General features: G+C 42.7%; 1 protein-coding gene across 1 annotated transcript; it reads right to left on the bottom strand.

Annotated features, from left to right (window-relative positions):
- Positions 1–1,674: 1,674 nt before the first annotated feature.
- Positions 1,675–7,545, bottom strand: GLRX (glutaredoxin). The gene is made up of 3 exons (XM_060235667.1): positions 7,209–7,545; positions 3,326–3,446; positions 1,675–1,908 (listed from the first exon to the last, which is right to left on the bottom strand). The coding sequence occupies exons 1-2, from the start codon at positions 7,407–7,409 to the stop codon at positions 3,336–3,338; spliced, it is 312 nt and encodes a 103-aa protein (XP_060091650.1). The 5' UTR covers positions 7,410–7,545; the 3' UTR covers positions 1,675–1,908; positions 3,326–3,335.
- Between the last annotated feature and the right edge of the window lie 5,539 nt (positions 7,546–13,084).

The raw sequence follows: 13,084 nt of genomic DNA, 5'->3' as shown, positions 1-13,084 counted from the left end.
GGTCCCCTGATGTTTGTGATAACCCAGCATCGGAGGTGTGCCCCCTGATGTTTATCCTGCATTGGAGGGGTGCCCCCAACATCCATCCTGTGTTGGGGTGTCCCTCCAATGTTTGTGATAATCTTGCATCAGAAGATTCCCATGAAATTTTGTAATAATAATTTGTAGCATAACATTATAGTATACAAAGGCAGGCATATTAGGTTAATACTGCATAGTGTTAGAGCTTACATTACCTTTATTAATGGTGTGTGACAAAAAGATATTTGACGCCACCTCCATACCATCATGTTTACAGTGACTTTTTAGATGATATATTTTCAGTTGATGGTGTTATGGGAGAACAGACTCCCAGCACCTCTTGGCATGCAATTTAGTTTCTTGTGTGCATATTATACTTGTTACAGCCTTTTATTGATCATGTTATCTTATTTATCTAACCAATTACTGAAATTGGAAATCTCATCTATGCTTGTACCTGATATTTTCACCATGTCTTTCAGAATTTAGGACTTTTACCAGAGATCATCAGGAATACTTCAAGAAACACAGGGCCCTGTTAGCTAATGATACTTACTCAAGTCCCAGTTAAGTCCCTTTTTCTGAGAAAAGACTGGGATTGGCCCCATATGGCTGAAGAGATGTTGGATTCTTCTTCCCCATCCTAGATGTCTACTTAGTGCTGTGCTTGAACTTCAGATTCATCCTGTGTTTTTTTGTGAACAGGGAAGAGAACTTAAAGTGGCTGGAGAGCAGTGTTACTTTCCTTGATGCACACATAACCTCCTGTCCTAGCAGATTCTATAAAGTTTTCCAAACAATAATTCAAAAACCTATTTTCAAGATGCTGGGCTGAAGGGTGTAATTTTTCAACCCTTTTCCTTGAAACACTGCTTGCAATGCACTCAACAGGTTTAACTGAAAGCCTTGAAAATAAGCAACATCCAAACAGGAAGCTATGGCAGAAATTTGGACATAACAGCAAAAAAATCCAACTCAGTTTAAAAGGAGCAAAAATTGTTTCATGCCATTGATTTTGTATTATTTTCTTTGATATCAAGTACTTAAGTTCTTCATCCTGGTTAATGAAAGAGCTGGATGGTATGCAATGATAAAAGAGAATCAGATAAATGAAATGAGATACAGATTTTAAAAATCCCATGTTTCTTCCAAGATAGAAAATAACCACACAACTACACTTTTCACTTTTGCCAGTAATGAGTCACATTGGGTCAGATATATTTTAGTAATGCTAAAGGATATAAAGTTTGGAAGCAATACCAGTCATCTCCAATGATGCATTAATATCATTTCAGATTCTGTGGTGGGGGGTGTAGATGGGAGAAATCGAGTGGGTTTTTTTAATGCAGAAAAAGAAATATTGGCTATTTTCAAGTCTTTCACTAGTCAGGTAGAACACAAAGGAGAGCATGGATCTGATGCCTGCCCAGCAGGCTCATTTCGAGATGACTTCACTGGGAGCAAGAGTGATGCATCAGCTATATAGGGAGCACTACAGTGATGAGGCACTGCCCAATGACTTAACAAGCAAGCCTGCCAAATGTCTTGGGTGACAGGTAGGCATTGATGACGGGATGCATAGGGTAGTAGAAAGAGTTAACAAGAGATATTTGGAAGTGCATTTGAGCCAGTGACCTTTGAACAATAAGAGGCTAGTAGAAGGCATTTTATTGCAGCAGTTCCATTTTCAGAAATATGTGCTGAAGAGGTAAGTTAAGCAATATTCTTAGCAAGGCAAACAATAACTAGAACATACAGCCCTCCACCACCAATCCTCTGCATTAAATGCAGATGAAGAACTACAGTGGATGTAGGAGAGATATGACCAGTTTTGTTCCCCAAGGCTTTCACAGCAGGAGGTAGTCCCAGTCTCCAGTCATCTCTACTCTGAAAGAGAAAGAAGTCAAGTTGACATCACCAGAAGTTCCCCCAAAATGCAGTGGTGAAACCACTAGAAACTCTAAAGAAACCCTAGGTTTCTAGACAAACAAAATTCATTTAATCACAAGATTGGAAATTTATGCATTCTACTATTCTGGGTGGCTTCATGGGATGTCAATGGTCCTTGCAATTTAGTTGCTTCTTCCTGCCTGCATCTAGAAGTCATTCAAATTATTTTCCACATGCTTAAGCTTTAAGACTGCCTCACGTGTGTTCCAAATCAGGAACTGTTTATGCCATGACAGTCCTTAATCTGATGTAAGTGTATGCCACCACATGGGTGGAGCTCCATATGTTAAGCTGTTTGTGTTAGCAACTATGGATATACTATTGATTTGTGGTGACACAAGAAAGAAAGAGCCAGTTTGGTGTAGTGGTTAAGTGTGTGGACTCTTATCTGGGAGAACCGGGTTTGATTCCCCACTCCTCCATTTGCACCTGCTGGAATGGCCTTGGGTCAGCCATAGCTCTGGCAGAAGTTGTCCTTGAAAGGGCAGCTGCTGTGAGAGCCCTCTCCAGCCCCACCCACCTCACAGGGTGTCTGTTGTGGGGGAGGAAGGTAAAGGAGATTGTGAGCCGCTCTGAGACTCTTTGGAGTGGAGGGCGGGATATAAATCCAATATCTTTTTCTTCATTTGTCTACTACTAGAACTCCCCTATGGACTCCCTTACCAGCTTGCCTGCCAATTAAAAGCTTCATCCTAAGCCTCATTCTGTTTTCCTTGGAAGAGTAATGTGTGGCTTCCAAGCACAGCTTATTCAAATGGTAGTCCATTGTGGAATACTTTGTGTATCACCTAACCTGATCTCCTTCAGGAAGAGGGAAATGGCATCTTTCCTTGCTGGGAAACTCCCTTAGATCAAAGGTTCCCTGGAAAGTCCACTGGAAACTCACAGGGTGACTTCAGGCCCAGTCACGCACTTACAGCCTGTCCTACTTCACAAAGCTGCTGTGAGGATAAAATGGAGGAGAGGAGACTGATATAAACTGCTCTGGGTCCCCATTGGGCAGAAAAGGTGGGATATAAATAAAATAATAAGGGGGAAAACTTTTATTTGTGCATGCTTTTTCTTAGTGCCTTCTTTAAAAATGGCCATCCTGGGGCTTTTAGGATGAATTGTGTTATATGCTTGTTTCTTCCAATATCTTGTGCTTAAGTCACTGTTGCTGGTCTAACTCTGTGCCGCTTTATTTAGATTTTATCATTCTGACAAGGTTATTATAGGATACTTCAAGCTTAATGTTAGAGGCAATATACACACATTATAACATCCAGATTCTGCTCTTTTTACAAGTTGGAAGTGTCCTTCTGACTTGTAAAAAAGAGTGGAATCTAGATGTTATAATGACCCAATTACTTACCTTGGAATTACTACAAAGCACCAATTTGCTTTAATTTTGGAATGAGTTCACCACTCTCCTGCAGAGCTTTCAGGTTGTCATAACCACCAATACAAGTTTCTCCAATATAGACACGAGGGACCTAGAAAAGCAAAAGTTAAAATCAAAACAAAAGCAGCAGGAAATCCTGTCTCTTAAAGCTCAAAGGAGCGCTACCCAAACAAGAGAGCAGGAAGGATGGCTGCCCCAGGGAGGATAGCTATATGACTAGGTCCATAAAATGCAAAAGTTGAGATTTCCTGTTATTCTAAGACCTTTATGTATTTAGCAGTGGAATCTGACCTGCTACAGGAGAATAAATACAGTCCTGGTTGCTACAGAGGGTACAACAGAAGGGCAAACAGATGTGCTGCTGGAGCCAGAAGACAGGAGACATTCTAATGGTACATTTTGTCTGCCCAAGCTCATAGTAATAGGAAGAGTCTTGAAGTGTAGCCCATGGCAAACCAGCATGCCATTCCTGTCTCGGGAGAACAGAAATGAGTCATCTCTCTCACCACTAAAGCTGAAGTCCTTCAAAGATTAGATAAATATCAAGCACAGAGAAACACTTTTACTTACATTTTCACATTTGAGCTATTACATATACAGAAGCATAAAACCAATAGGCAGCCTCATTAGAACGAGGAAGCAAATAGCAGGACTTTTTTATTTTCTCTACTGCCAGTCCGTCACTTACTACAAGAGTCATGGATAAGCAGACTTCCATTAAGACGATGTACCACTGAGGAACAAGGAACCTTGCAAAGGCACCATTAAGTCTCTTATCTAGAGCATTTAGAGGCCAGTCAGTGTTCTAACTTAATTGCTCAAGTTAATAGGCAGCAGTGAAACAAGCTTGCCTATAGGAAACAGCACACAAAACCAGCCAAACAGGAAGAAAGGATTCTGGGCCTCAGGTTTTAACACATTTGGGCAGGCAGTCACTTTTAGAATGCAAATAATGTGTTGGACCTTACAATCAGTGTGGTGTGGTTTTTGTCAATTTCTTTTTATGCTTTACCAAGGTGGTAGTGGGATACTCACTGCTATTTTGTATTATATTGCTATACATTTGAACAGAACAAATTGCTTATAGTGATGCAAAGTGTAATTAGACATATGTCCCCAGAATGGGCACTATTCACCATGAAATTATCTTGGGCAATTCCAACAGAAAGTTAAGAAAGGAGATATGCAGGTAAGGTTGCCAGGTTCAATTCAAGAAATATCTGGGGACTTTGGAGGTGGAGCCAGGAGCAAGAGTGTGACTATGATGGAGCAAGAGTTTAACTATGATGGGAGTTCTGGCTATCATAGTTAAAGGACCACACACACCCTTTAAATGACTTCCCTCCACTGGCAATAATGATAGATAGAGGCACTTTATTTGGGGGCTCACAAAATTGGACCCCCTGGTCCAATCCTTTTGAAACTTGGAGGGTTTTTGAGGAGAGGCTTTGGATGCGATGCTGAAAATTTGGTGTCTCTACCTCAAAAAACAGTCCCTCCTCGAGCCCCAGATACCCGCAGATCAATTCTTCATTATACCTTATGGGAATCAATCTCCATAGGGAATAATGGACTGCCCAACAGACATTTCCCTTTCCCCTCCCTGTCTTCTGATGACCCTGAAGCGGGGGGGGGGGGGAGGGCCTCCAAACCGGGGGGGGGGGATCCCCTGCTGCCATCTGGGGATTGGCAGGACAGCTTTCTCCATTCATTTCAATAGATTTGCACAGAAGAATTTCTGGTTAATAGCACTGCTCAAATTTTAACTTGATTCCTGTGCCTTTAACAGACACACCTAAACTGAGTAGGCAAAGCTTCCTTTTTCTTCCAGAAAAGGCTTCACTCAGAACTAAACTAGCCAGTGGCATTTTTTTTAAGTGTTCGGTCCAGATCCTCCCATGGCTGCACTTGTAGTATTCTGTGCATGTGGAGCAGCAAAAATTGGGAAACATACCTCCCCCAACCTGCTGTTTTGGTGCAGGAAACTGCTGAGGACCTCTGAATGCTCTAGATCAGGTGTGTCAAACATGAGGCCTGGGGGCTGAATCAGGCCCTTGGAGGACTCCTATCAGGTCCCTGAGCAACTGGCTGTCATCTGCTTCCTTCTCCCTCTCTCTTACTTCCTTCTGCATAAGAGCTTGCTTTTCAAGGCTTGCTCAATCGCACTGGAGCTACAGAGCAAAGTCTCTATTTTCTCCCTTGGAGAGGAGGGGAGGAGGAATAGCTTGCTTGGCCAGGCTCTTTCAATTGCACACCAGAGCTACTGCATCAAGCCTCTCTTCTATTGGCTGAGCCTCCCCCACTCCTGGTCCCCTGGGAAAGGAAGGAAGGAGCCTGGGGAAGGAATGAGCCAGAGCTTCCTTTGTCCAGCTCCCTGGATCTCATGGGAGAGATACAAAGAAAGCATCTTTAAGACCAATGAGTGCTAATGTTTTAAACGTTTTCTTTTAGGGGCTTAAAAAATCTTTAATTGTGTTTGTGTCCTTTATAAAGTTTATATCTCGGCTACCTAATCTTAAATAGGTACACACCCAGCCCAGCCAGGTTTCATGTCAGATCTGGACCTCATGAGTTTGACACCCCTACTCTAGATAAGTGCATTCCTCCTCCCAAAAAGGTGTTTCAAGCTCAAATTGACTCAATTTTTAATAAAATTCTCCTTGTATGCTGTATGGCTCCCGTTAGGTCTAGAGAATCTGGATCCAACTCTTAAAAAAAAGAAAATGGCTAGTTTTGCTCTTACTACAGCTCTGTAGGACTGTTAGAAGCCCAGGAGCAATGGCCTGCTAAGTCTTACCAATCAATTATACCATCAGAAAAGACACAAAACTTACAGCAAGCATTGCTGTTTCAGTTACATAGTACTTTGAACTCCCCAAAGCATTTAGCCAAAGATATGTGGCAGCCAACACAGTGAAAGAAAGCCATTGTTTAAGGGACAGGTAAAAGACAGGAATACACAGCAATCACTCAGCCTTCTATATTACAACATACAAACCTGTTGAGACACAGTAACTTTCCTTTCCTCAGATACTACATGTTCTTAATGAGATGCACCTACAAAAATGTACATTGCGATTCTAAGAAGCAATTGCTTCCATCTTACCCTAAGGCTCCATTCACAAATCAGTGGATACTGCACTACAGTGCTCCTTTGTAGCTGGAGTATCATTATGACCACATGGAAGAATCCGATCACACACACAAAATGCCATTGTGCAACATCCAGAGGTGGGCACAAGAATTTTAGGCTTGAAAGCAATCCCCAGCTAATGCATCAAATATGAAGTCAGAACAGCAGAGCTTCCTCCTTGCAAGAACTCTTGCACCCCATTCACAGGAAGAGTTACAGGAAGCTGCTCTCGAAAGGTATACATTTGTTACCAAAACCCGTTTTATCAATCCGGTGCAACCTTTCCACTCTTTAGACTTGTCGTTTAAAAGACAAAGGCACAGCCTCACCAGTATCAAATCATTTTCACTTCCATGGAATTGGGGGAGGAGGTTAATACAGGGTTATATTTGCAAGATAGACCATTCTTCAGATACTTTGCATATCAGCATTCATCCCTACATAAGTTTCTGAATTATGCATGTCTTTTTATTGCAGATAGCTTCCAACCTTAGGACCACAGAATGTGCGTGACAGAGGGGAACTACCAGCATTTCTAATTAAAACATTATGATGTACTTGCTTTTTCCAAGTTTCAGTTTACAACTGTTACACTGCTAAGTGTACTTTATTACACAGGCCTGCTTCAAAAGGGTTGTTTTAAGATTCACACGCTGGAAGACAAGGCACATACAGCAGTCGTTCAACACCAAAAAAGAATAATGGAATAATGGAACTTACTGATCTGGCGCCTGTAGTGCGTAGCATATAGTCCTGAATACTGGACATATCCGCTCGGGTTGTAAGGTCAACGTATTCCAAATGCTTGCAACCAACTTCCTCCAGAAGCTCCACTGCCATGTGACAATAAGGACAGGAAGGTTTACCAAACACTGTCACTTTATCGCATCGTATTTTACTTTTCACAAACTCCTGAGCCATTATTCAGATCTCCCCCTTCACCACACAGCAAACCCACCCTCGAAAGCTTTCTTATACAGAGTTCTTGTAGGACAGCACGAGCTTCGGCTTTTATGAGCTGGAAACTGAAGCACTCGTTTTAGGGCCGACACCCTGTGGGAGGAGTTTTTCCTCTTCTCGACGTCTTGCTTTTTAAAGAGATAAGCACGCGCCTACCTTTCCCACACACGGTGTGAAATAATTTCTTCACCCGAAAATAGTTCGTTTTGCAGATTTTACGTCATGTAAGAATGCTGCAGCATTAATTACTCGCCGCGTGGTTAAGGAATTGCTAAGGCTGCTTGTTAAGAGGTCAGTGACATAGGAAAAGACTCTCGGACTTGCTTAGGAGTAAACACGCCTAGCTTGGTGTGCTGCAAAGGCTCACTCCTTGAAGCTTATCTCGGCTTCCCCACGGGCCAAAGTTACCCCAGGAGAGAACAACTAACGTTTATCCGGATGAATATCTTTTCTTATAGTATTCAGAACCACTGCATTCACTCAAGATTGCTGAGGGCACAGAAGGCCAGGTCTGGTGACATGATGCAGTTTCGGGTCTGGGGAAAATGAACTTGTGCCTTCAAATTAGTAAGGTCCTCAGGATGGCATGGGTTTCTCCTCACAACATTTGTGTGAGGCCAGTAAGTGTGAGAGAGGGTGAGTTGTCTATTGTCAGGCACTCAGCAACCTTGGAGCTGTTTTGAACCATGATTCCTCCTGTCCACATTCTACACTTTATTCAGGATACCTCACCCAGCTCAATAGTGTACAGATACAGAAATGCAGTGCTAAGTCAAGGAAACACTTCTGAAAGCATTATACAAGTGAGAGTAATAATAACGATTACAAGTATTGTGTGTGTGAAGTGCAGTCAAGAAACAGACAACTTATGGGGACTCCATAAGATTTTCAAGGCAGGAGGTTAGGGTTGCCAGCCTCCAGGTGGGGCCTGTGGATCTTCTGCTTTTACAACTGATCTCCAGCTGGCAGAGATCAGCTCCCCTGGGGAAAATGGCTGCTTTAGAGTGGATTCTATGTCAATGTACCATGCTGAGGCCCCTCCCCTCCCCAAACCCCACCTTCTCCCAGATTCCCCCTCTCAAAGTCTCTAGGTATTTTCCAACACAGGCCTGGCAACCCTAGGAGTGAGCAGAGGTAGTTTGCCATTGTCTGGCACTGTTTAGTGATCCTGTACTTCCTTGGTGGTCTCCTATCCAAATACTTACCAGGGTCAACCCTGCTTACCTTCCAAGGTCTAACAAATGGGCTTAGCCTGGATGTCACTAATAGTTCTAGACTACAGAAATCAGTTCTCCTGGGGAAAATAGCAGCTTTAGAGGGTAGAGTCTACAGCAGGGGTCCCCAGCCTTTTTGAGCCTGTGTGCACCTTTGGAGTTCTGACACAGGGTGGTGGGCACAATCACAAAATGCCTGCCTCAGGAGGTGGAGTCTCACACAGAGGAAGCCCAAGTGCAGGGGAGAAAGATCATTAAAAATGCACTGGAAAAGGGGACAGATTCAGGTGGATAGCCCTGTAGGTCTGAAGCAGCAGAACAAAGTTGGAGCACAGTAGCACCTTTAAGACCAACAGAGTTTTATTCAAAGTGTAAGCTTGTGCATGCAAAGAAAGCTTTCACCTTGAATAAAACTCTGTTGGTCCTGTGCTATTGGGAAACAGGAGTGAGAGCTATCAAAACCAACACTGTGGTGGCAGCTGCCACCGACACAGTGATACTTAATCTGCCTAGTCAATGAATTTTCCAGTGGCCAGTCACAAGCCTTGTTAGGTAAGTGCCTCATCCACTTTCTAAAAACACATGGTAGACATCAGGAAAGGTGTCTGGGGGCACTCTGGTGCCCATAGGCACCACACTGGGGATCCCTGGCATCACATCCCTGTTGAGCTCCTTCCCCTCACCCCAAATGCCACCCCAGGCTACGCCCCCCCCCCAAATCTTCAGGAGTTTTCCAAGCCAAAATTGGCCAGAATAAATAATATCTGTCAGCCAAGCAGTTCATTCTTCTGATGTGTGTGTGTGTGTGCGCGCGCACATGTACTGTATTAAATAGAAGGTTTATTTTCAATATGATATCCTAGCTACAGACAATAAATGATTTCATTGAGGCTTGCATGTGAATAAATCTAAACAAACCCTTAATTCATCCTTGATGATGGAGGCTGCCAACATGCCAGAAGAAAAATGTCCCGTTCCTTTAATACAGGAGTCCCCAATCCCTGGGCCATGGACCAGTACCAGCCCGTGGCCTGTTAGCAACTGGGCTGTGAGTTGTATAGTTATTTCATTATATATTACAATGTAATAATAGCAATAATAACAATAATAATAATAATACATTGGATTTATATCCTACCCTCCGCTCTGAATTTCAGAGTCTCAGATTGGCTCACAATCTCCTTTACTTTTCTCCCCCACAGCAGATACCCTGTGAGGCGGGTGTGGCTGAGAGAGGTCTCACAGAAGCTGCTCTTTCAAGGACAACTCTGCGAGAGCTATGACTGACTCAAGGCCATTCCAGCAGCTGCAAGTGGAGGAGTGGGGAATCAAACCCGGTTCTCCTAAATAAGAGTCCACACACTTTACTACCACACCAAAGTAATAGAAATAAAGTGTAAATTGTATCATCCCAAAACCATCCCCCCCGCCGGGTCCTTGGAAGAATTGTCTTTCACAAAACTGGTCCCTGGTGCCAAAAAGGTTGGAGACTGCTGCTTTAATAGAGATTTCAGGGGATGTTTTTTATGAAGTGCTGTCATTTGCCTCCATGCCATGAAGAGCTTCAGTTGCCCATTTCTACACATCAACCTCTATTAAAAGGACAGAACATTTTTCTGCAGACGGATTGACAACTTAAATGGGGCTAATATAATGATTTTATTTTGTGGCAAAACAACTCACCACTCAGCACAGTTTTTGCTTGAGAAAACTACTGTGAGAAGAAGGAGGCACGAGCCCTTCCTCCTCACATAGCCTCATTCCAAGCCCTTTGGGGCTCTCCTTTTATTTTTAGAAGCAGTTTCCTGGAGCAGCTGAATGGCTGAAGAGAACACAGGAAAAACAATGTAAACAAGTGAACAAATGTAAGTAGTAGTTGATCCTAATATTTTGAGAAGACCGTATGCCCATTTGTACCAGGACTTTTTTCTTTCTTTGTTGAGTGTGTACTGAAGTCTTGATGAACCAGTTTTTTCTCCCCAAGTAGCCAGTTGTGGGGAAAGTATAGAATACAAATGGAAAAACCTTTCACTTGATATGTGGACTAAGCAACACCCCCCCCCCAAAAAAAACCAAACAAACACCTGAAGTAAAAAAAAAGACAAACTTTGCACAGCATGCAGTTGACTTGTGGAACTCTTTGTCACCGGAAATAAAAATAGTAAATAATATTACTGAGTTCAAAAAGGTGTCCATGAAAAAAACAGGACTGTCAATAGAAAATGATGGAATTCTCACCAAGCAAAACACAGAAATCCTAATGTATGTTAAACAACCAGAGACTGGAAGTGGATACAAAGAAAAGGAGCATTCCATGAATACATACTGTTTGCAAGTCCTGAAGAATCTTGCTGCCATACAGGATGCTGGCTTTAATTTTTATGACTAATGTTCTTAGCACATAGATCCATTCTAAATGGGAAGTACAACAACCCTTGGAAGCACAATTGCAAAACAGCCTTTGAAATGCAGTGTCATGCTGTTTGGCACAATGCAACCGTATAACAGTGTAATTTCTGTTGCGGTGCTATGCAAAGTAGTTGTCATATTAGTGATCAAGTCATAAACTTAGCTGATGCTGCTGGCCATTACTTATTTGTACCTGAAAGTATGTGTTTGTAGTTACATTACTTCTTTGAATGCACAAAGCAGGAGACAAGAGTCACACTCACCATTAAATCCATCCCTAACCCGTCGCTATTATACCCCGCAGCTTTTTTACAACGAATTTCCTGATCAGGCATCCCTCCATCCTTCAGTTCTAAGCAGCGTTGGTCCCGTCGCTGGTTGATCAGAGGTCTCAACCAAACCTCATTTTTTGAGATGGCATTCCACACATGCGCAAGCGCAGTACGTGGGATATTGTGCTTGGCTTTTTTTTTTTAAAAGGTGCCAGAAAAGGTGGGTGATCGCCCCCCCCCCCATTTAAACACCCCACTGTGGTGTTTAAATGAAGGGGGGGAGCATGGCAACTCTCTTTGCTGTCTCTCGGCCTGGCGGGGAGACGGCAAAGGTGGGTCATCTTCCTCCCCTGGCAGGGAGACAGCAAAGGTGGGCGATCTGCCTCCCCCCCATTTAGGAAAGGTCCCCTATGCAAGCACCAGTCATTTTCGACTCTGGGGTGACGTTGCTTTCACAAAGTTTTCATGGCAGACCTTTTACGGGGTGGTTTGCCATTGCCTTCCCCAGTCATCTATACTTCCCCCCTCCCCCAGCAAGCTGGGTACATATTTTACTGACCTCGGATGGTTGGAAGGCTGAATCAACAATTGCTGGCGCAATGATATCATTTGGAGTGGGCTCTCGCAGGGAAGCGGATGTCCACTTGTGACAAGTTGGCTACAGTGGAGCGTTCAAACATAGAAAGTACGCGCAGGAGTCATTGGAAGCATTCTTATTCCAGATTTAATGTACTATCAAAAAAGTCCGCGTCTCAGTCGTGGCAGTTCGGGACACGAACGAGCCAATGACCATTGCCAGATGCTAATGTTTGGACAACCGCATGAAATCCGACATGCATCTGGTTTTCATCCATGCCCATCTCGTCAGTTTATGTGCATCTGACCTCAGCCAAGGTGCACCTTAAGGTCCAACCAATTTTTATTTAGAACATAAGCTTTCGTGTGCTCTTACGCACATTTCATCAGACAAGGAATCCAGCACAGTGTGCAAAGCCATACATAGCTGAGCAGAGCCATACATAGCTGGTAGGCAGTGGCCCAGAATGCAACATGGTACAGATTTAAGAACCAATGACACTGAAGTAAAATTATCTGGTAGGAAGTGGTTTAGAATGTAAAATGATACAATGATACAATGACAGAATAATAAAATTAACAAATTGAGCAAACCTTTGATCTGAGTAGCATGAGCATGCAAAAGCAACAAAACAGCAGTATGTCAAAATGTGAGATTGTCTGTCAATGACAATGGGAGATGTGTTCAATATATGTAATGGGATAAGCAAACCAAAGTCCCTGTTTGAGTGTGTCAATACAGCTAAAAGAGAAATACATTGGATAGTGATGTTCTTGTTCACCTATTTTACGTTTTAACATGTAAACATCATTCTAGTCTGCCACAGGAAAAAGGAATACAATGAAATATAGTGAAAATGGGTAAAGTATATGTAATGAGATATACAGCCAATATCCCTATTTTGAGGATGTCAATACAAATAATTATACTGATACACAATTCTAAAAGAGAAACACATTGGAATTCTGTGGATGTATAGTTATACTTACTGAGAGTGAGTTTAGCATCTGTAATGAGATAAAAAACCAATATCCCTGTTCAGTCCTGGGGAGGTGTTTGTTCCAAGTTTCATAATAATTTGTAATTCAGTAATTTCTCTCTCCATTCTGTTCTTGAAGTTCCTTTGCAGTAAAACAGTTACCTTGAGGTCACCCATTGAATGTT

Source organism: Heteronotia binoei, chromosome 4, assembly GCF_032191835.1.
Source record: "Heteronotia binoei isolate CCM8104 ecotype False Entrance Well chromosome 4, APGP_CSIRO_Hbin_v1, whole genome shotgun sequence".
Classification (NCBI taxonomy): Eukaryota; Metazoa; Chordata; class Lepidosauria; order Squamata; family Gekkonidae; genus Heteronotia; species Heteronotia binoei.
Note: the sequence above shows the minus strand (reverse complement) of the source record. Positions and strands in the feature narration are given on the sequence as shown.

Excerpts from the sequence above, each read along its gene's own strand:
- GLRX (XM_060235667.1), bottom strand. The coding sequence starts at position 7,409 with ATGGCTCAGGAGTTTGTGAAAAGTAAAATACGATGCGATAAAGTGACA. Across the intron at positions 3,447-7,208 it reads GCACTACAGGCGCCAGATCA|GTCCCTCGTGTCTATATTGG; the intron begins GTAAGTTCCATT and ends TTGCTTTTCTAG.